Source organism: Schistosoma haematobium, chromosome 2, assembly GCF_000699445.3.
Source record: "Schistosoma haematobium chromosome 2, whole genome shotgun sequence".
In the NCBI taxonomy this organism is placed as follows: Eukaryota; Metazoa; Platyhelminthes; class Trematoda; order Strigeidida; family Schistosomatidae; genus Schistosoma; species Schistosoma haematobium.
This window is the reverse complement of record NC_067197.1, coordinates 10051866-10077880: the sequence shown is the minus strand read 5'-3', so window position 1 is coordinate 10077880 and position 26015 is coordinate 10051866. Positions and strand designations below refer to the sequence as shown.

Here is a 26015-nt window from a genome sequence, read left to right as displayed (position 1 = left end):
CGATGTTCAACGAAGGGATCTCTTTTCAACGAATTTATTATCAAGCTGTACAATCGTACATATATATATAAAAGTACTAACTCCGTGAGGAAATGTGAACACGTATAACCAAGATGACGTATTAGAAAGATTATAATACTAGATTACGTAATACGAATAGTAGCAATAGATTTGGTGAATATAATAAGATGATTAAAATGTTTTTGTTGATATAATCAAAGGTCATAAAGGTGTAAAGATAAATAAGGTGATATGATGAGTATTTATGAATAAATCAGTGGGAATATAAGACATAAGTAAAGGGGGAATGCAGTAATCATAATAATAATAGTGAAATAATATTATTAAGGGCGAGGTAATGATGATGATAAGACGTACTACTTTTGCACGTATAGTTTTGCTTTGAGCTCATGGATGGTAAGAGCTTCGGCTATTTTTAGGAGTTGGATATAAAGAAATCTAGGTAGATCTGAACGAATCATATGTACAACCTTAAAATCAAACTGTGGATCCGTAGAATGATTATAGTCGATTAAGTGTTCAAGTATATAGCTCATATATTTTTTAAGATATTTTTATATAAAAATTATATGGTTAACAAGGCAGATTAAAGGCAAGCCGTAACAACGAAGAAAAAAATAATGAAGTACATAAAATCATTGTGATAACCACTCTGGATAATAAATCAATATTACCAGGGTAAATTAAGGATAAGGACATTGTTTTTGAACGTATAAAGGGGGTTTCAGTTTCCGTATGTGTGATCAGGTTGTTCGAAATGTATTGCGCAAATGTATATCACATAATTCTGATAAACTTCGTCTTCTCATTGCGTTATCGGAAAAAACATATTTATTTTAAACCTTTTTAATGTTACTTAAAATGAAGCATACGCATATATATATATATATATATATATATATATATATATATACCTCACCCATGTTATTCAAACACCTTTTGATAAGTATTCAGTTTTGGGAGACTATGTACAAGCAAAACTAATTGTATTCACTGTTCATTATATTTTTTCCATAGTTAGCTATTTTTGTTATTGTTTTATAGCATGTTACTTTTTGACATTACATAAAAATGTTTTGTAATTCCCTTCAACTTTAATTTTATTAACATATTTACTACCAATTGAGAGTTCAAACGTCTTCTTTATACATAAATAATAAGATTATTATATAAAATTTGAGTTTCTCATTATTGCCTTTTCTTCCCGAAAAATATGTAGTTTCAAGGTTCCCTTGATAATTTAAAATATGAGTCTCCAAAAGATGTAAACATAACTTTTATCTATCAGGTAGTGTTTTTTAATAAACAGACATAGACGGCGTCGACCTTACCTAGTGTGTCGTCGAAAAAACACACTTTTTTCACCAAAACGTTTTTTGCTGATTATGATATGGTTAATTATTAACAAAATGATAAAAATCATAATAACTTACGTAATTATTTCAAGTCGTATGATTATGCTACTTTGAGTTTACCAAAAACTATTTTCTCTACTGGCTTTGACTAACTTGTTTTTATGTAAAATAAGCTTTCTAACAAAATAACTGATAGATAATCATCTGAGCGTTGAAGTCAAACTAAAAATGCTTAACAATTCTTTACTAATTTCAATGGTTGAGATCATGAGTCACTTGAAGCTAAACCACCATGAAAAACCTGGAAACACTGTTCGGCCATATCGTCCTGTTTTGGGGCTCCTCAGCAGTGCGCATCTGTGATCCCGCCTCGCGAGATTCGAACCCAGGACTTATCAGTCGCTCGTGTGAGCGCTTAACCATTAGACCACTGAGCCGGAATCCAACTGTGTTAATGTCTAACTACCTCACAAAAGACCCGATTGAACTTTACTGGTCATTGCTTGTCACTGGAACTCCAGGAAATACCTCTTGAACCCAGTCACCAGTGAGCATATGTTGATTCATATCAGAGAGGTTTTTGTGGATATTATAGTAATTTCAATGATTGAGATCATTAGTTCAATTACTTCGCCCTCGTAAAGATTCACAATTTCTATCAGGAGAATACTGGGTCCTAATAACTTGTATAATCTCTAGTTTCATTTAAATATATGACAGCTTAATATGGCTAACCGTTTAGAAAATTCATTAGATTACTCAATATAATCTGGTCGACTTTGTTAATATTATTACTGATACTTCATTAAACTTGATTCTTTTCAGAAATCTAATCCCTTTAAACAATCTTTCCACTTACTAAAGCAATATCAATGGTAGCTACTTAAAATTATATACAAAAATGACGTGAAAAGCCAACATGAACTATTTAATAATGAAAATGTTTCACATGTTAAAATCTGCATGATATTACAGTTATTCCACCTTTTTAGTATATTATAGGGTATTATACACTACAACTTTTCATATCATTGACAAAATTGTGGTTAGAATATTTATGACAAATACTTTGTTGGTGGACAACCCATAAATTTCAGGTTTCACATTATCAACATCTCTTTTATAAGTCACACTATTCAATTAATTTTTTTGATAGTTGTTACTTGTATAAATCACACAAGAGACTATAATTGAAATGGAAATGAGATAGCTATTACATTGATACAAATGTTAAATTCTTTTCATTACATAAGAAACTGGTAGTGTGAATAAGAATTTCTGAAACAACAGTTATAAGTTCTCACATCAACTGTAGATCATTAAAACTATTAGATTCGTTGCTCATAACTAAAGATAGTGATTATTGGTTATTTAATATTATGAATCTATATTTTTAATTACTATTAACATTTTATTTGTATGAATTCTGTTCTTCTTTACATTCACAACATACTTTCATTATCACTGGTTGAAATCATGAGTCACTTGAAGCTAGACCAACGTGGAAAACCTGGAAGCATTGGACAGCCGTTTCGTTCTAGTATGGGATTCCTCAGCAGCGCGCATCCACTATCCCGCCCCCCCCGCGAGATTCCAACCCAAGACCTATCAGTCTCGCGCCAGGCACTTAACCAACTTTCATTATGTTTGCATTTCGTCGATGAATCATGGTTAATTTTCTCTAACATTAGATTCTTTGTGTGTTTAAAAACAGTTTGTTCTTACCTTAAACCTACCCTGGTAATATTGACTTATTATTCAGAGTGATTAGGTTTCGAATTGTGTTCACATTATTATTACTCTTACTAGTATCCTTATCTCCTCTTACCCCATTTCCAGTCTAGTTGACCTTTTATTTTGATATATAAATGCTCTTAACAAGTATATGTGTGATCAGATTGTTCGAAATGTATTACGCTTATATATCACATAATTCTGATAATCTTCGTCTTCTTATTACATTATCAAAATCCACTTAGTGTTTACATAGTATCAGTACTTAAACTAATTATGTTCTTTTGATATTAATTCCTATGATAAACCGGAATCAATTGAAAAACCTTAGAAAAACTGTAAGAAATGAATAGACATTATGTTGTACTTCGAGAATATTCAATGGAGTCCATCCACGAATCTAAACAATGAATTTCAAACCATTCAAGTTTCTCAATTACATCAAAGCGTTCAATCAAATAACCTATATTATGATTCAATATAATTATGAATATGAATAACACAATAATACAAATTGTTACAAATAATAATAAATAGTCATTGTATTCACAAAAGCTTTAAATCTCTTGTGTTTTATTCATTTCAAATACAACATCATTAGTCATGGAATTATCAGTTCTAATTTGAAATACAAAACGATCAAAGGAGTAAAATGGATACAGTTTTAAGTTAAGAGTAAAATCGTATCTCATATATATATATATATATATATATATATATATATATATATATATATATATATATATATAAAGTTCTCATAAAGAAGGGTCAGGATTGTTCTTTTTTCGTAAAAAAGAAAGATAATAAAATGGAAATGTCTCACTTGACTGCTTTAAGTGACATTATATACGATCTTCATTCATCAACGGAATCAAATTACACAGAATTGTAATACAATCGTTAGTAAATAGTTTATATTTAGATAAAATTTTGATTTTTATAATACTGTTCATTGAAATCGATAAGTTCTAGTGACTATTTGAACTACTTTACATTCATACACTGATCTCGGATAATGTTTAATTCAGTAGGTTATCTGTAATATTGACAAGAACAATCACAACTGATTGATTCCACTTACTGATTAATATTGATTAAAGGAATTCGATATTGGAAAGTAAAAAATGAAAAGAAAAACACACACACACTTCAATACATAAGTTTGTTTACAGTTAAACAAGAACTAACAAAAGTAAATTGTATTTCATCAGTTCTATTTGATTATGGAATGAATATAGAATGTAAGATAAACAAACTTTATAAGTAGTATTAGTAAAAATTAGTAATAAAGATAATTAAAAGATAATTTATATTAAAATTTAAAGTAACTTGAAAATAAATGCAAATACTGGAATGTATTATGATATTGTTATGTTGATTTGACATGTTTTATATCAGTAAACTGACTAGATCATACTCCAGTAATTTAGAGAATACAATATAAATACAGAATATGGCAATGATAATAATAGAGTTAGCCAGTATAAATAATTATATCTTTATTGTTTGTTACCATAAAACTTTCATTTAGTTAGATCAATATGAGGATTTGTTGAATGATTTTGTTCAAAATCATCAGATGGTTTACTATTTAATGGAAGTGTTAATGAATGGTTCTTAGTTGATATTTTTGTTAATGGAAATTCATCAAATAAATGATTATGATGCCCTAAATCAGTATTACTAAATAATGGTTTACGCCATCTAGGTTGTAATATATCATTTGAAACTAATGATTGACGTTGTGAATTAATTGAATTACTATTATGTATTGCATAAATAAATTGTTTATTTAATGATGATCGATGATTTGTAAATGTATTCATAGTAGGTAAATTAGTCTGTGTACAAAGATTTGATTCATTTATAGAACAATGATTCTCATTTTTATTTATAGGACTATCAATCAGGCAACCATTAGATGATGATATTGGACTACATTGTGTTTTGGTTAGTAAAAGTTCTTTTGAATTATAAGGACGTGTATATTTTAAACGAACTGAAAAATGAATAAAAAGAACCAAACAATAAATTTATAAGTGAAATCAATGAATTTTATTTGATGATCACTGAACATTACAACGTACTGATCTGGAAGGCTCACGTTATGTGTAGAAAATGGTGTTATATCATTCTTTATTCCTAACATAATTCACGATGTACTATTAAGAGTGATGACATGCACTTTTACTAAGTTCTAGACTTCATTGTTGGTCATTCTCCAAATACATTGGTTATATTCAAGGATTTTGACAATACGGATGAACATAAAACTTTATGTATGGTCTATGTATATATGCAAAATACTAGATGATAAACTACAGGATTTATATGAATTTCTTACTCATTCGTACTCATTTATGCTTCCGATTAATTTATAATTCAGATACCTTCACTCGTCAATTCACCTATTCATAGTCAAGTTTATAGGAGTCAACATTTGGAAAAAAAGTGTTTTGATAAATCCTGAACTATGATATTGCATAGAAACATGGTAGAGAATTATATTATATATCACTTTAGTCAATCTTCTCTCTTTCACTAAGAAAGAAAGTGTACAACTTCATAACTGTCACTATTAAACAATCAATTACCTTTTTTCCATAATAAACATTAAATCTAGTTCATTTATACATACGAATGAAAAAGAAGAAAAATATGTACTTTCATTGTAAAACTTTTCTGTTAAAACTTCTTTTTTTTAAAAAAAAGAAAAAAATTTCTGTCAACTTGTAAAATCTACTTATAAGCAGAAATAAGTAGGTTATACTGACAAATTTTATACGCACACAAAAAAAAGTTTTTTTCTAATTGATGAATGTGACAATAATAAATGAAGTTACAAATTAGTCGGAAAAAGATGTTCATTTATTTTTCAAAGAAACAATCAAAATAATATTGGCAATAATAATAATAATAATGATAATAACAATAATAGTTTTTCGCCTGTTTGCATTGTACAGTTTCTGTAAGATAATTTCTTGAAGGAATAACTTGAAAGTCATATCATTCTGTTATGTGTTATGTAGGTTTTTCACTATGGGTGTACATTGTATACATCATTCATAAAATGTTTTAATGCAAGAAATCAATAGATGTTATTGTCCTTCAAAGCAAAGATGGATAGTGGCCAGCAGTGGAATCAAGGACAACCGTTTCGATTTTTTTGGGACTCATCAGCCGGACGTACCTGTATCTCAGAGTTGATATTCACTCTGAGACTCGAACCCAGTATCTTTCGCTTCAAATGCCATCATGTTATCTACTTAGGTACTGAGTCCAGATAGCCACTTACTTGTGCAATGGGATGAAGTTTTAAATTCACTTGGTGTTATATACTTGTATCTTCCCATTGTTATTTACGACTGATCAATTGCAGTTCCAAATAACCATAGGAAGATACAAGTAAACAACACCAAATGAGTTTTTGACTTTAACTAAATAATGCCTTGAAAATAGTTGAACAATTAGTGTGTTTATATTATAATTAACTAAAAATAAATGTCACGAGTGATTTAAAAATAATATTTTAGGCGAGACTATGATATATGGACGAACCAATCAGATTTACGATAATAGGTTTTGAATTTCGGCGTGAAATTCTTTATCCATTTGGCTAAATAGTGTCTTGACATTTTAGCTGATGTCAGTTCGTGATGAAAACCCTTAATCTAATCCCTATCCTTAACCATCAACTGTAAATCATAATCCTTATCCTTCATACTGTTTCAAAACCCATATTTTAACCTAGACAGTAGATGAACATTCTCAAGGCCATTTTGGCAACACTGAAAAGTCGTCCATAAATTAGTTTCACCATACTTTATATGAAGTTTTATAAGATTTAATTAGTATAATTAAGTGTTAGGTTCCAACTAAGAGACTATATTCATATAGGAAAGAAATTATAATGTTAACTCACACTTTGATAAATCATGATTCACAGGTTCTTCTTCACTAGCTCCTTGTCCGGAATCAGCACTTCCTCCATCAACTTCTGAAACTGTTACATTCATATGAAGTTGCTGGAAAAAAACGTTTTAGAAAAAACAAAACAAATTAGAAACATTGTAAATATTCGTCAGCTAAGTTACACAAAAATGTAATAATATTCATACTATTTATTCTAAATCTTTATTATAACTTGCAACCTAAGACGCTGCCACTGAACTATTCTACTACTACTACTACTACTACTACTACTACTACTACTACTACTACTACTACTACTACTACTAGCTTCCTACAGTACTGAGAGATTCGTAATTGACTGGTTTCTGTGTAGGGACTGATGTCTTGTTTGAAAATTGAATTCTATCAAGTGTTCTACGGCAAAAAACCAAAGTTCATAGGTTCCTTGTCAACTACTTTTAGGTCACTAATAATTCAACATATTACAAACAGTGTAGAACCAGTTTAACTAGAGTCCAAATTACAACGTAATCAATAGAATTACACCAGGACATATAACTAAAGAAATATGAAGTTGGTCACCATCCAGTAAATAATCAATTATGAAATATTCAATAGCCATTCGAATAACAATAAATTGTTTCCCAGTTAAAAGTATTACCAAAGTCTCAACTAATCCTTAGAGAAATAAACTTTAACAGTTATTTCATGATCAATAAATATTTTCAGAAGGAGGTTAGTGGAGATTTTAGTAATTTCACTGATTGAAATCATGAGTCAATTGAAGATAGATCACCATGGAAAACCTAAAAGCACTGGACAGCTTTTTCATCCTTTTGTGGGACTTCTCAGAAGTACACATCCATGATCCCGCATCGCGAGATTCGAACTCAGGACCTATCAGTCTCGCCCAAGGTGCTTAACCAACTAGACCACTGAGCCGGTCGGCATCCAACAGTGTTAATGTCTAACTTCAACCAATCCACGAAGTTGCGCCACCGTACGCCATTGTCTTTAGTGAGTTGATATCTCACAACAGATCTGGTTGAACTCCACTGGTGAAATTGTAAATAATTTTGGTGGTAGTGAATCTTTAGGTTACAATGATTTATAATGGGAGTCAGGTTAACAGTTCGTTGATCATTGAAGATTATTGTGTACGAATTACAATCACTTTTTTCTCTTCGAAAAATAAATATTTCTCTAAACTGATGGAAATTATCATAATCATACCATGAAACAAGGTATCCAACAAAATCTATTTTTAATACTTCCCATAGTTTATTGATTATTATATCAACAAAAAAAAAACTGGAATCTTGTGACTGTGGTGAATTAGTTTAGAAGTTTTTACTTCCCTCATATTTGTGAAAAAAAATCTGCCACTGAGATAAATGGAGTTAAAAATAGTTTCCAAAATTTATGAACTCGACTAATTTTTGAAATGATCATTTATTGAAGTCCATCAGGAAGGTTGATGAAAGACTTATGGAATATTAGTAGTATAAACATAACGATTGACTTGATTAGAATCTATAGTAATATGTTATGAAAGTATAAAAAACAACATACTTTGTCAGTTTTGTCATTTAGTATTGTTCAGTGAGATGAAGTGTATCCTGAATTACCATTTGAAAAGTACATATTGATTGTTTACTATTTCTTAAGGGTGTATAGGTTTATCGATGAACCTGGTTATATACATGCTAAGCTAAGTATTGTAACCCTATTTAATATCAGAATACATCAGACAGTTTAAAAGCAAATCTACACCTATATAGATCCCACGTAGTTGACAACATAAAAGAATCATCTAAGTTTAAACTAAGGAATCAGTTACAACAGGATAATTTAATAGTAATGTCTGTGACTTCGACTCTGGGTGACTACAATTCGAATTTATATACGTCCATTAATAACCTAAGCAGATGAAAACGCATAGCTAATGAATCACAAACATCACGAAAATCATTTCCGGGGCTCCACATAAATATCTTTTGCGGCCCAGTGTCTGACTCCGATCTGAATGGATGTATGAAAGTACTATGAACATAAATCTTATACTTAACTTCGTATATTACCTACACTAATCTCGTTTATGTTACAGCGATAACAAGAAACCAGATTTAGGTTGGGTTGAATGAATATAATTCAGGCACTCTTTTGTCCAGATAAACATTCATAATGAAAAGCGGGAAAGCAAAGCAGAGAATATAAATAAGCCATCTAGTTTTGTTATAGCATGACTCAATATTTATAGTCAGATAAAAATAAGTTACATACACGTAATGAGTACGATAAGCAATAAAAACACATATACCCATATAAAAACAGTCAAGATTAATAAGTGAATAGTTATTAGGGTCAAAATGTGACTCAAGATAAATGAACAAAATGATTTGCACGGAAGTTAGAATAACCCTTTTGAGCTTGACATAGTACTAGACACTGCATTGCGTACACTTTCTTATTTATTTAAACACATAAATATAGCTACAAGGAGGAACCAAATATTTATACGCCACATAAATCGTTCCACTTGTGTGAGGGTTGGGATGCCGCTCGGGTGCACAAACCGAAGCACGTGATTTTCTTAGGGAGCCACACTCCGGAGCCTTCAATCTAAAAGTCTGACCCACAAGGCAGTGGAGCAACGTCAGGTGATGCAGTCCCATGGTAGCTGGTGACTGACAATATGTTCATACACCATTTGCTCCTTCAGGACACTGAAGCCTATGTACACCATTGACTTGTAATCAGGGTTTCCCAACTCCTCTAGGTGAACTCTCCGTGGTTGTATGCACTTGTCCATGTGAGAGCATTTGAAGAGGAAGAGAGTGGACTCTCCTCATTCTCGACCTTACCAGGGCATTTGGGGGCACACATTTTCTAAGTGAATAAAACTAATTATACTTGATTGTATATCATTTCCTATTTCATACAAATCATTTCTTCTAGTTATTAGTAGTTTCTTATTACAAAAGTTGATAAATCATTGTAAAAAGGGCAGTTCACACATAAAATTTATTTATTACCATCCAAATCTTGTTAATAAAACTTGATTTAATTAAAATTGAATATTTTTTTTACAGAATCAACTACTTATTCTTGTCTAATTAGTATGCTATTCATTTAAAATATGTAAATAATTGGATAGGATTTCTTATATGTATACATATACCCACTATACACCCTAAATCACTTTTCTTTTCTTTAAAAGAATAAACTATTCAATTGAAATAAATCATATGAAGTGCCTTTTAATTATTGAATCGAATCATTATAGGTGGTCTCAAATGGACTTTTTTAAATATTCGAATGTATATAACATCAGATTGTAATTAAAGAAAAGTTGTCAGAAAAGAAAAGAAACAAATTTAAAAGAAAAACCAGGTTAGATACAACTAGTAAAAGAGTAAACAACATAACAACGAAATGATGTATAAAATAAAACATAAGATATGTTTTAATTGTGAGTTAGGTTAATCACAAACTACATTTAATGTAATTATGTTCTAGTATTAGTTCATATATATATATAGAGAGAGTTAAATAATATACCCTTTTGGGCCAGGGTAATTTTACATTAGTTGTCAAGAGAAAGAGACACCATCCAGACTTTCACGTGACAACCCAAACAGTACAGCTCAATCCCGCCTCACAGGAAAACCAGACACTATTTAGGCTTTAACATTACAATCTGAATAATACAGCTCAATCCTGTGGCGCAACCACACCAATCAATGATCTGGTGAACCAATTATTGTACAGCACGGACAGGCCAACGTTGACCTATTCCGCTTACACGACAGTCAAACCCATTAGCGTTTGCAGTGGCGACATGCCATATAATGTCTCAATGACAATGGCTCTTGAGAAAACTGTAAAGCAACCACCAGTATGAATGAAATTGGTTAACCGTCAAAACAATTTTGTGCATGAACAGTCAGCAAAACTTGCCAAAGTAATGCCGAATCATTCACAATATGAATGATGAACCTCCAGTCTCATGTGATACCTTCAGCTCTACATAGCAATATGGCTTGTACAGCTTATACTTCATACAATACATATGTAGGGCAGTAAACGAAATAGCCCAGCCTGAAGCGTTAGGGCTTAAAGAACGTTTAAAACCCATTGTCTCGTATCAGAATACTAATACAAGACCATCAAGAGTGGTATTAGTTCATACCTTAGATTATTTCCTGAGTGTTCTAATATTAAACATGCTCATGTAGAAGAAAGAACAAAACAACACGTAATCATTGACTTGAATTTATTTGAATATTTAGTTTCACAGTTATATTGATGTGGATTATTATAAGAGTATTTAATGACAAATCTATCATTTCGACCATTGAATACTAACAGAAAATTTAGTAATATACATGTAAATCCATTTACTTACACTTATAATGTACAGTTCAGCAATTATCAAGTTATAATAGAACCTTTTAAATGGAATTTCGTTCTCTGAGCTAGATGATTTAATCGTGGAGCTTTCCATTATTCTTTTGAATAACATCATCAGCACAACTTTTAGATGAAGTGACTTATTTGAATTTCTCAACATATGAGACTCATAGATTATCCTATCAACCAATTTAATTTACATAATTTTCAGTGGTTATTGGATTTAAATAAATAATGCGAGATAGTTTAGCGAAATGCTATATTAGTTCATCTCTGAAAAAATGTCTTTCTACTATGTTTTGATTGAAATCTAATTGCAGACTGTTATCCCTAATACTAGAATGAGAACTTGTTTCCCTTACGTTTTTCAATCGTAACATTATCATTACACACGAGGTTGGTTAGAATTAATGAATTGTACATTTAACATTATAGATTAAACTTTGGACAGTTGTAAAAGATTGCCTAACTAAAATCAGTTCATGACGTTAATTGCAAAATCTTGTAATTTAGTCACATGAAAGAAAATGAAAAATTAGTAAACTATACTGACTGAAATGGTTTGAATTATTTCTTCTGGTTAGAGCCATTTTAGAAAGTTAGTTTTCTACAAGATGGGGTCGCTAACCCTAAGCCCAACTCTTCTCTTTTATTGAGAAATTAGTCAATATCATACGGAATTCCTATGATGGATTAAACAGCAAAATCGTACGTGGAGGACAGCTCACAGACTCGTTCGAATTAAAGACGGGTATCAAGCAAGTTCACTTAATCTCACCCTTCATCTTTGTCCTGGTGATCGACCGGATCATGAAGACGTCAACACCTAGGGGGTGGGTGGAAGCATGGGATACAGAGGACAGCTAAGATGCAGCTGAACGACCTAGATTTCGCAGATGATCTGGCTCTTCAGTCGCACACGCAAAGACAAATGCAGGAGAAGACGATCAGCGTAGCAGCAGCCTCAGCCGTGGTAGGTCTCAACATACACAAAGGGAAAAGCAAGATTCTCCGATACAACACAACATGTACCAATCAAATCACAATTGACGGAGAGGATTTGGAGGACGTTAAATCCATTACATATTTGGGCAGCATCATTGATGAACACAGTGGATCTGATGCAGATGTGAAAGCGCGGATCGGCAGAGCGAGAGCAGCACATCTACAAATGAAGAACATCTGGAAGTCAAAACAACTGCCAATCAACACCAAAGTCACAATTTTCAATACAAATATCAAAACAGTTCTACTGTATGGGGTGGAAACTTGGAAAATTACAAAAGCCATCATCCAGAAGACACAAGTGTTTATTAACAGTTGTCTACGCAAACTATTTTGGATCCGTTGGTCAGACACTATCAGTGACAACCTACTGTGGGAGAGAACGAACTAGATGCTAGTGGAGGAAGAAATGAAGAAGTGTTGGAAGTGGATAAGACACATATTGAGGAAAACACACAACTGTGTCACAAGTTAAGCCCTCACATAGAATCCTCAATGGCAAAGCAGAAGAGGAAGACCAAAGAACACATTACGTCGAGAAATGGAGATAGACATGAGAAGAATGACCAAGAATTGGATGGAAGTAGAAAGGAAGACCCAGGACAGATTGGGTTGGAGAATGTTGGTTGGCGTCCTATGCTCCATTGAAGGTGACAGGCAAAAGTAAGTAAGTAATTGACTGAAATATGAAATTTCAAATATATTTTTGTTTCTATCTATTTGTTAGCTATTTATATCTGATTCAGGATGCTAGAAGATTTTCCTCAAAAGATTATCTATTCTTCAAGTGCAGAAAATATGAAAAGGAGAAACAATACTTCAATGATTATCAAATCAGCTGACTAAATAATTACGATAGATTTTCGTCGTATACATGGGATAATTTAGTGAATAAAATTCATGAAAGAATAATATATGTATTTAAAGAATATTTTTTCTACCTTTGTATAAGAGTAAACATGACAAATTCATCTACATATTGCCGACAAAATTAGTCACGAAATCGAAAATTTACCACGAAAAGATAAAACTTCTCAATGATTATTTAACAATTTCAGTATTTGAAATCTTGAATCAATTGAAGCCAGAACACCATGGAAAACCTGGAAGTACTAGACGGCCGGTTCGTTCTAGTATAGGACACCTCAACAGTGCGCATCCACGATCCCACCCCATGAGATTTGAAACAAGGACTTATCGGTTTCGTATGCGAACGCTTAACCTCCAGACCACTGAGCAGGCATCCAACGGTGTTAATGTCTAACTTCAACTGATCCACAAAATTGAGCCACCGTCCAACATTGTCTTCAGTGTGTTACTCTATTACAACAGACCTGGTTGAACTCTACTGGTCACGGCTTCTCACTTGAACTCTAGGAAATACATCTTGGAGACCGTCACTTGGAAGCATATGATGGTTATCATCAGAAGGGGGGTTTTGTTGAAATTATAGATATTACAGTAGTTGAGATCATGAGTTAATTGAAGCTAGACCACCATACAGTGATCAATGGAGTTCAACCAGGTCTGTTGTGAGATAATAAGTCACCGGAAACAAAGATGGACGTGTGGCTCAATTTCGTAAATTAGTTGAAGTTAGACATTAACACCGTTCGATGCTGGCCAGATTAGTTGTCTAGAGACTAGGCGTTCGCCCACGTAGCCGATAAGTTCTAGGTTCGAATCCCATTGGACGGGATCGTGGATGCACACCTCTGAGGAGTCTCACAATAGGACGAGGCAGCCCTCCAATGCTTCCATGTTTTCCATGATAGTCTATCTTCAATTAACTCATGATGTTAACTACTAAAATTTTATTCAACCAACAAATAACTTTTAAATATCTTCTATACAGTTGCTTATTAAAATAAATTATCAGTCTATACAGGAACAATTATATACAGTTATTATTTCTATTTTTCCCATAACATTTAATTATCTTCTATCAGTTAAATGAAAGAATTTTCATTACTTTTTCAAATGACAGGCATTGAATTAAATGTAACTTATAATTATGCTTGTTAGAAACAAAAAAAAACAATATTGATCGTTTAGAAATAATAAAAAAACAGCGCAAGACCTAAGTTGTTAGTTGAACCCATGAGAAAAGTTCTCTTCACTTATTTTTGTGTTTGATAATCAACTTATGTATCATTAATATACCAACTGAAAGTAGGATGAAAAATTAAACAACTTTCTTCAGGTTAACAAAATTATTATATTGATTAGTTTAAGTGTGGTACAAAATCCAATTATGTTATGTTAGTTATTAATTTATTATTTACTTATTTTAACACATAGTTATTGGTACAAGGGGGCACCAAATAGATATGCGCCACACAAATCTCATTTGATATGTGTGAGGGCTGTGATACTTCCCGGGTGCCCATACCGAAGCAGGTGGTTTTCATAGGAAGCCAAACCCGGAGCCTTTGACCTAAAGGTCTAACCCACAAGCCAGTGGAGCATCGTAAGGAGATGCAGTCCCATGGTAGCCGGTAACCAACGATTGGTTCATTCACCATTTGTTCCTTCAGGATACTGGAGCCCATGCACACCATTGGTTTTTAGTCAGGGTTTTCCAATTCCCTTAGGTGGACTCTCCATGTCCACTAACCCGGTTAGTGCACCGGACATTCACTTTTCGTCCTCTCAATTTCGTAAACAACACCCGTGGTGCTAGAAAGCAATGAGTAGGACTTCCCTAGCAGAGGCTATATACGCGTGACCATGTAAAAGCATTTGAAGAGGGAGAGAGTGGACTCTCCCCATTCACGGCCGTACCAGGGTAATAATGCATCATTAAATGGGATTTAATGATTAAGTCAAGTAGTTATAGTAGTAGATTGGTGTGTGCTACTCATTTCAATAGATATTAGTAGTATGTGTTATAAATTGAAAGTGAAATGCCTGGAGGAAGAAGGTTAAGAAGATCGTAGAAAAAAGAATGAGAACAAAGAGTGATTGGTGTGAAAATGAAAGAACAATGAGGTCTGAGATGATTGACTGATATTTACGAAAGGAATAGTTAATTTTAAAACAAATTGTGTATTAACTCTATGAATCTCAGATCTTAATAAGATGTTCTGTAATTTTGTATTCAAATACATTCGATTATTCCCACTTGTATTCTTGTTCATCACAGTAGTAGTATTGGTAGTAGTGTAGTAAATGTAATGTTATTTACTTCAATAGAACAACATTTCAGTGAAACATTATGTTGTGTATCGTAATGTCAATAAACAGAATGCGCTACAAGATGAAATTGAACAGATTACTTGAACCGTTAATCAATAATGTAACACATTTTAATTATTATCTGATCTTAAAATGGATTGCTCTACATTCTAGAGAAACGTCACGCTATGTCAATGTTACAAACATAACTAGAAGACAGCGAATTACCAACTATTGTGAATGAGGATCAAATTATGTCACTATTTCGCTGAAGTTTAAAAAAATTAGGCTACTCAATATCAAATCCATGGTTTAAACATTTCGCCACCATTATGAACCATGATTTGCAAAACATAATTCTGTTTGATGATTGTTATCTTTTACTTCTAAAAGGTATAAGGCAAGACTTTAATTTATGGACGACCTTTGAACGAATCCTAAGTGACCTTGAGAACTATTAGCCAATCATCATGAACTGACATCAGCTATAATGCCAGAAATTTATTTAGCCAAATCGATGGAAGGCTTTGATGCCCAAATCCGAGATCTATTATCTTATAACTGATTGATTCGTCCACAAATTTTAGCCTCGCCGTTTTATTTATTATAGCAGCTCAATTATTATGTTTTTTACAAAATTCCTTGTGAGCCGATCGTACGTAAGCATTAAGCACTGAAGTTGGCGCCGTAACCTTGAAACCTCTTAAACGCCTCTGATTGGCCCGTCCATAAATTAGAGTCTCGCCAGGTACAAAAGCGTAATTATACAGCAATTTCTTGTTCTTAGCATTCCGATGCTTCCCTAATTAACATCAGTCCATGATATAAGTCAATAATAAATGTTGTGGTAATATTTCTAAATCAAATATTGTTTCCAATTTTATTTATCCTTATCTAAATAAATTAAATGAACAATTTAGCAATAAAATCTCTCTTCATGAAACATACCCTTGAATACAACAGTTTTAATCATTTTAAATGTTCACCTAATAGTCATATATGAGAGTGTAATCCTTGCCAGACTATTGGCAAACATAGAGATAATTAAACGTATTAATGCAGAAGAATGATTCTCATTTATAAGGATCGTTTTTTTCTTCTCTTCAAATTATATAAATGGTTAAAATCAATAATTATCCTAACATACCGTATAATAATCGTAGTAATTCAGATCATAAAACTTGGACAATATTTTCAAATGGAGTTACATTAAATACAAATCAATCGTCGCTACTATCTATTAAATCAATCATTATTCTGCAAGTATAATTCACATAGAAGTTAACCATCAGCAAGAGCCTTTTGTGGGAGAGAACAAACCAACTTCCAGCTGAAGAGGAAATTAGGAAAAGACGATGGAAATGGATAGGACATACACTACGCAAATCGTCAAACTGCATCACGAGACAAGCCCTAACTTGGAATCCTGAAGGAAGGCGGAAAAGAGGAAGGTCAAAGAACACATTACGTTGGGAAATAAAAGCAGATATGGAAAGGATGAATAACAACTTGAAGGAGCTGGAAAGGATTGCCCAGGACAGGGTTGGATGGCGAATGCTGGTGAGAGGCTTATGTTCCTTCACAATGAGTAACAGGCGTAAGTAAGTAAGTAACAGAAATAAACAGTCAAATCTACAAATACTAAATCGGTATAATAAAAAGAAAACAAAGCCATTGACAAAATTGAAGCTATCACTAGATAACGATAAAGAATGAATGGTATATTTGTATTTTTCATTGAAATATCAATCCATTTTTGTATACTTTTTGCTTCATGATGATAATACTGAATAAAACATTCTTATTGTTATCTATTCAAGATCTATTATCACAATGAGAATACATACTATGATGAGAATAGTACAAGATCTATTACTTCAGCTAATTCATAAAGTGTTTGTGCCAAGTTGTATGTTTTAACATAATGTTTTATGTCGATTTTAACCAACTTGTATCCATTAATATAAGGTGAATGATTAGATCTAAAGCTGATATATATAATTTATACAGATTCATGTCATTCAATTAACCAAGTATATTGTTGTGATATATAAAGAAATTTCAGTAGTATAATACAAATATATTTTTACCTATCAGTTAATACAAACAAAAGGTCAAATCACCTACAGATAAGCATTATACATTAACATTATACTATAAAAAAGCACAAACGAATGCATTTAAAACCCAGAACTACATGGCACGTGTACATAATAGCACTTAGATTAATAGTAAAATGTATTTCTAGTGTATTCAGCAGTTCAAAACATTTTCAACAAATGAATTATTCGATTCATTCTTTTGTTGTTGTTGTTTTTTGTGATTTGTAGACTTATGCTAATGGAAACTATTAAGTAAAACAAAAACAGCATAAAACCCAATATGTATTATTTATAGTATTAAATGAATACAAATTAATGAAGTTATTCATAAATTATGTAGATTCCTATCAGAACACTTCATTCTGAAGCTATACAGCTTAGTATATTCAAAGGCTACCTGGTATTCTAACCAGAGAGATCATCATATAAGCGATCAAGGCTTTGACTAAATATCTATGAGGCTAAAATATTCAAATCCATTATTCACTTATTAGTAACCAAGATCAATCTTATCTAATTCTTACAGTTAATAAATTCTATCAATCAAGTATAATAATGACCAATAGTATAAGCTTATATAGTCATTAACAATATTTCCTTTCTCTTCATTGCCCTATTTTCTCTCATCGAATGTTCCATTGATATTTACTGCATATGAACTTCAATAGAAGGTTAAAATAACTAATTTTAAAACGTCTATTAAATAATGTCCCCCCCCCTCTGTCAAAAATAGTGTATATGTGACATTATCGAAAGGTGAAACAACCACCAAAATTGCTAATTATTACATGACCTTTTACAATGTAATAGCAAATCTTTTTTTTGTATTTTAAGAAATGATTATATAATTAATGAAAGATCTATGAATTTATGACCCTTGAAAGTTTTTATTCAATAATTATTTCTAAGTAAGTTGCTCTTATCACTATTTAGGTCCAATTATGTTTGGTTTGTTAATAAACAAAAAGAAAATTATCAGAAGGGGTTTTGTGGATATTTTAGTAATTTCACTGATTGAAATCATGAGTCAATTGAAGATAGATCACCATGGAAAACCTAAAAGCACTGGACAGCTTTTTCATCCTTTTGTGGGACTTCTCAGAAGTACACATCCATGATCCCGCATCGCGAGATTCGAACTCAGGACCTATCAGTCTCGCCCAAGGTGCTTAACCAACTAGACCACTGAGCCGGTCGGCATCCAACAGTGTTAATGTCTAACTTCAACCAATCCACGAAGTTGCGCCACCGTACGCCATTGTCTTTAGTGAGTTGATATCTCACAACAGATCTGGTTGAACTCCACTGGTGAAATTGTAAATAATTTTGGTGGTAGTGAATCTTTAGGTTACAATGATTTATAATGGGAGTCAGGTTAACAGTTCGTTGATCATTGAAGATTATTGTGTACGAATTACAATCACTTTTTTTCTTCAAAAAATCTTTCTAGGTAAAGAGCATTTGTAACTATGTCATCAAACTTTTTATATGTACCTAACATTCACTTTTAACTGGGATTCATTAAGAATAATTTTAAGAACAGTGGAGCAAATTATAAATAGGTATAAGACAAATCAGCATTTGACATTTATAACTCTGAGGTATCGTAAAGCACTATTAACTCTTAGACTAACGAGTTCATATACGTTGGTTTATATAAAGTGGTAATTATTCAACATTACTAGTGATACCTGACTCACTTCCAATAAGAGTGAAATTTACTATTCAATATGTAACAAGAACTATCAATGAAATTAAATTAATCTCAAACCTATAAACAAAATTATCGATATTTTTTTCAATTTCAACTTTAAATTAGTTTCTTATTCCATGAATTAAAGGAAATGCATTCATCCCTGAATGTTCACTGACAAGATCCATTTTACAAATTTCAGTATACTATTTTAATATCGTTTTTATTATCTTCTACATAATGATAAACTCATTTAATCAGAAGATGAACTTTAGAAGTCAAACAAGATATTATGAGCAATAAAAAGTCATATATTACTTTGTTAATACAAATATGAGAAAAAATTAGAATTATAATGTTATGTTATGACCAAACCATCCAGCTAAGAGAACAAAATTCCATCAAAATCATCTATCTGAGCTAAAAAAAATCTCTACCATCTCAAAATGTGGTGTAAATTAATGTGAAATGGAAGTATTCAAAATATTTTATATTAATACATCATTGAGTTTACAATTGAAAACAATTGCCTAGGATAGAGTTCGATAGAGAATGCTGGTAGGCGGCCTATGCTTCTCCGCGAGGGGATAAACAGGTATAGTTAAGTAAGTAAGTATATTATTGAGTTGTGACAAGTTTCATTTCATCCCATTATCTTCCAGCAACTAGATAATGACGTTAATTTAATGTTGTTAGAATTTACTTTCTTAAGAAGGACAAGATTTCATGAAAACCATGGGTTAAAATGGATAGAAAGCAAACACTTGAAAAGAAGAAATAAAATTAGAAATTAAATCATGGATGACATCATGGATTCTGACTTGAGATACCACATAGCTAACACTCATACAGTTCAAAATTATAAACAAGTATTTTAAAAAGATTCGGTTTAATCATATGAACAACATCGCACGATAATCCTAATGATCAATGGTTGCACATAACTTCATATTGTCATTTACTGAATCACATTGGGAAGATTCTCTCTTCTATTTTTTCTCGATGAATGACTTAGATTGTTCAATTTTAGTGTACCAGGTTAACAAATATAATCACATTAAATAAATATTCAGTCTTACTCAAGCTTTTAGTTATATACTAATATATTAAGAAAGTATTTTTGGCAAGACTATAATTTATGGACGAGTCAATCACGTATAAGAAAACAGATCTCGGATTTTGGCATGAAATTCATTTATCCATTTGAATAAACTGAGTCTTGGCATTATAGCTGATGTCAGTTCGTAATGAAAAACCCGAAATCTAATTCCTAACCTTAATCATCAACTGTAAATTCTAATTCTAAATCCACATACAGGTTTATAACCCTCATTTGGTCCTAGTTATTTGGTGGACACTCTCAAGGTCAATCTAGCGTCGCTCAAAGCTCGTCCATAAATTATAGTCCCACTGTTTTTTTGCATCCCCACTTTCGTTTAATCATTGAAATCGTGTCACCAATTCTTGTCTATGTTCATTTTTCATACGATACCTTTAATTTCTTTTTAAAAAATTAATGTTTGATAGTACACCCAATATAAAGAGATTAATCTTGATAAATTTAACATTTAAGAAGTAGTTTGCAATGAATCACTTAAAAAGACAAAAAAGCGAACGAACGGACGGACGGACGGACGAACGAACGAATGAATGAATGAAACAAATGAATTGATAATTTATAATCTATTAACAATCTTTTTTATTTGACAACAGTTTACAAATGAATTTAATTATTGTCTAGTAAATTGTTCATTTATAGGCATAAATCTACTCACACCTTTGACTACCCGCATACAATTGAGTATGTATAGAACTAATCTTGACTAGAAGAAATGTGTACTCATATTAAATAAATTACATATTCAGGTTTGTTTATCTACTACTATTTAATCATTACTGACATTAAAAGTAATCACTATATGTATATATATAAATATATAATTTTTGTCTAATAGAATTCTACATTTTAACTTTCGGGTTGAGAACATGTATATATTATTTACCGAATGGTCTCTAATTTCTTTTGTCGGTGATAAAGCTTAGCTTATACAAAGTGTAGGTAATAGACAGCTAGTTATATTGCATGTAGTGCAGAGAAAATGTATTTCTTAACTTTTGTTTCTTTGATCCCTATTGTTTTTCATTAATGCTGACAATTTTATCAAAGGTGGAATATGAAAAAAAAGAAGTAATTTTGTAATTGTGAACATATTAATGGGAATAATTATTTTTCAGACCTGGGGGAACTATTGTCTAGAAATCATCAAAAAACTGAGAAGAAAGTGTGATAGTTATATGGTTTAGAAATACATAACACCAACTAACTTTCACTAGATAATGCATGGATACTATCTTAATGTTCCACTTTATCTTAGAACAGGTTTTGTTCAAATTTAAACGAATGGCTACCAAAATTTGGGCTTTGAATTCACAGAAGACATTCAGAATATAATTACGAATTTGTACAATATCTCAGCTATGGTAATTTTGGAGTTATCAGTATAGGGTTGTGGAGGTTATTAAGTTTTTGTTTGAGGTCATGAACTGATTGACGTTGGACAGCAATTGAAAACCCGGAAGCACTGGACGGTCGTTTCGTCTTACTGTGGGACTCCTCAGTATTACGCATCCACTATCCTGCCCGCGAGACTCGAGCCCAGGGCCTTCAGTCTCGCGCGCGAACGGCTAAACTCTAGACCACTGAGTTGGCATCCAACGGTTTTAATGTCTAACCCCAACCAATCCGCGAAATTTCGCGACCGACTTCCGTTGTACTGAAGTAGATACCTGTTTCTACCCGACACGGATTAGCTCCACTGATAACGGTTTGTCACTAGAACTTCGAGAATTTCCTCACGAAGCTAGTCATTAGTGAGCACATGGTAATTATCAGTATAGGGTTTTGGGGATTATTAGGTTTTTGACTCAGTGGTCTAGAGATTAGTCATTCGCGCGCGAAACTGGAGGCTCCGGGTTTGAATCCCGCGAGGTGGGATCGTGGATGCACACTGTTGGGGTCCCACAATAGGACGAAACGGCCGTCCAATGCTTTCAGGTTTTCAATGGTGGTCTAACAGCAGTCAGTTCATGATCTCACTCAATTTTGGAATTATCATTAATTCCAATCGATATCATTAAAAAAAAATAATTTTCTATTTAATAATCCCCAGTGTTTTGTTTTGTAATTATAGTTTATTCATATGAATAGTTTTGCATTGATCTACGGAAAAGTTATCGAAGTTACATATCTAAATTTTAGTAAAATTTAATTTCATATTTATCTCCTGGATCTTCCTAATCAGATTTAGTTACTTAGCGAAAAACTGAATAAATGAATGTTTAAAATAGTTGGTTAAATTCGTTCTAATTGATAATCCTCAAAACATCTTATTGATTTAATGAAACTAATCTACCTTGTAATGATGAAGTAAATTCTTGTGAAGTGTATGTTTAATACTAATGTTTGATATAGAAAAAGAAACTATATGTATCCAATGTATCTGTCGTCATGGACATTCACTATGTTATAATTAAGTCGAAACAATAACAGTTGTGGTAATCACAGCAGCTGATCATCAATTTAAGGTTAATAATCATCTTTTTCGATAAAGTACTATACTTTCTTATTATTTAGTAATCAATTGAAAGATTAAATGGTTTACAACATTAATTTCACTTAAGTATATGTTATAATGGGAGAAAACTTAAATAAATGCGTGCACAGAATAAGACAAAAAAAACATAGATAAAGATTCATCAGATACCAAGATTAGGTCGAAATGTGTTGTTGTTTAAACCACATGTATCTAAGTTACTCAAAAGTCAGAAACGAGAGTTTGAATGCTAGTTTAGGTTAATTTTAACTGTATTGCAGTAACTTGACAATGTGCACAATATCAGAATGGGTTTTGTGGAGATTTTTAGAATTTTCACTGATTGAAATTATGAGTCAATTGAAGTTAGACAATCATGGAAAACCTGGAAGCACTGGACGACCGTTTCGTCCCAGCATGGGACTCCTCAGCAGTGAGCATCTACGATCCCGCTTCCGTGTGATTCGAACCCAGGACCTATCAGTCTCGTGCGAGTCGCTTAACCAACTAGACCACTGAGCCGGCATAATAGCCGCAAGCATAAGAATTATGTTCTTGCTTTTTTCAAAATGATACGGGGAACTATGTGTCTGAAGGAGATATGTCTGAATACAATGCTTATGGAAAATTTTATTCCCACTAATTAATGGTCAGATCATGATAAATGCAAATGAGTACAATATTAAATGAAAACAGCTTGCAAATATCGTTAGAGTGAACTTCCATAGAAAATATATATGTGACTGAGTCATAAATCTTTATCTTCCTAACAGTACTTATGATACATAATATTCACTCTGATGGTTATCTCTATTTTAATAAACAAAAACATTCAACATTCGTTTTCTACCACCAGATTATGTGTCAGTGAACACGTGTCCAAAATTTACAAGTCATGATTGAACTATTGGAAATCTATAACAGAAAATTCTGTTATCAGTTAAGCTGTTCAAAAGATGAATTTTCTCATGTTGCCTAACCAGGATAACAATTTTGTGCTTTAATAGATCTAATACCTGATCACTGAGATGGAGATCTATTCACCTTATAATGATTGGAAAAATCGTTACCATTGAAAATGTATTTACAAACAGTCACAATCATTGTTTAAATATGCAGTGTAATACAATGAAAGGGAATTTTCGGGATTCAGTGTTTTTATCAGAATGGGTTTTGTGGAGATTTTTAGAAATTTCACAGGTTGAAACCATGAGTCAATTGAAGCTAGATCACCATGGAAAACCTGGAAGCACGGAAAGGCCGTTTCGTCCTAGTATGGGACTCCTCAACAGTGCGCATCCACGATCTCGCCACTCTCGAGATCCGAACCCACTACCTATCAGTCTCGCGTCAGGCGCTTAACCAATGTTTTTGTATACATTTAGAAAACTGTGTATATGATAAATCTCGACAGGACATTTCAGATTGCTAACGTTAATATTATTTACATTCTGGTGAGCGCTCATTCATCCACACATTAAGTTTCATTTATAATAAATAAAGTCAGTGAGAAATTGGAAGAAAATCTTCATTGTACAACAAACACATCTTTTTGGGAACATTAAAATAACGAAATAGTATAAGCTAGGAATTACTCATAAATTAGTTACTAATCAACTTTTATATCCTCTAAGTTTCAGTCTACAGACGTAAGTCGGAGGCTTATGCTCCACTGGGAATAACAGACGGAGGTAAGTAAATAAGTAAATAAATTTCAATCTATTACGCCTTATATGTATTAAGGTTTTAAGTGAATACATTTTAGTTATATGAAGACTATATTGCATTCTTTTTTCTCAAAGCAAAAACTGACTGACTATAACAAAAGAGACATAAAGATTTTACAATTGTCAACCTCTAATGAAGATTTAACTTCGTAGAGTAATTTTGAAAGACAGTTGATTGACATAATGTCAATGTCCCACAGAGCATTGAATGATGCTCTTAAGAATTATTTTACATGATTGTATTCGGTAAGAAATATGAACAATTAAGTAGTTTATATAATTATTTTACAAAAATACGACATAAATCGTTTGGATTCACATTTCGAAAACTATCCGTTAGTTTTAACTAAACAGGGATCCTTGATACTTGTATATTTTCGTATATTACTTAGCAAGAAGTCAAAAGTATGAAAATAATACTAATAGCAAAGACGAAGTACATTTATTATTGACAGTCATATTGTAGTGAATGAGAACACAAGTGAGGACAATCAAATATATGAGAACTAAAAGTTATAGAATAAAATCTGAGAACCATACAGTAAATACTTCATATGCAAAATGTTAATCAATTGTCTTAGATTTCATTGTTCTTTCGTTTCCACACCAATCATTCTTTGTTCTTGTTCGCTTTTCTTTGAGCTCCTTAACCTTCTACCTCCAGGTATTTCACTTTCGATTGACGATACATACTACTTATATCTGTCGATATCAATAGCACTCACCACAATATGTACTTTGTTTTATATCGAAGTTTTATATTATATGAGACCTACAATACTGAACAATTATCGTAAGTAGTCCTGAGATCCGTTACTTTTTAATCAATTCAGAAGTATAAAAATCAGATATTCTTTCTTTTAAAATGAAAAGGTTGCATCACTTTAAAAGAAAATACTACTCATAACAATTATGATATGATTGAGTAAAGTTTCGACCTTAATGTGAAATTTATTGTGATGAATAGTGTTCAAGTAACATATTTAATGTTTACGTTAAATTCAAATGCTTAGTATCAGAAGGGATTTTGTGGAGATTATAATAATCTCAATGGTCAAAATTATGGGTCAGTTTAGGCTAGACCACCATGGAAAACCTGGAGGTGCTGGACGGGGCTCCTCAACAGTGCGCATCCACCACCCCACTCGTGAGATTCAAACCTAGGAACCATTAGTTAGAAGAATGGTATATAATTAAGTAGCTGATTTTTTTGTAAACTTATAGTATATTTACAAAATCTATGTATAGTTCTTTTAGTAAAGAACAATTTGATACATCTATCA

The 26015-nt window shown here is 32.0% G+C and overlaps 1 protein-coding gene across 1 annotated transcript in view; it reads right to left on the bottom strand.

The window, feature by feature from the left end:
• Window positions 1-3864: 3864 nt before the first annotated feature.
• The window catches only part of PCDH1_2 (Protocadherin-1), a 36556-nt gene continuing 14405 nt past the window's right edge, over window positions 3865-26015 (bottom strand). Inside the window, exons 2-3 of the mRNA XM_051214288.1 lie at window positions 7033-7135; window positions 3865-5109 (exon numbers count right to left, since the gene is read on the bottom strand). Coding sequence (XP_051067441.1) covers window positions 4634-5109; window positions 7033-7135 — 579 coding nt within the window. The 3' untranslated portion in view covers window positions 3865-4633. The remainder of the gene's footprint in view (window positions 5110-7032; window positions 7136-26015) is intronic.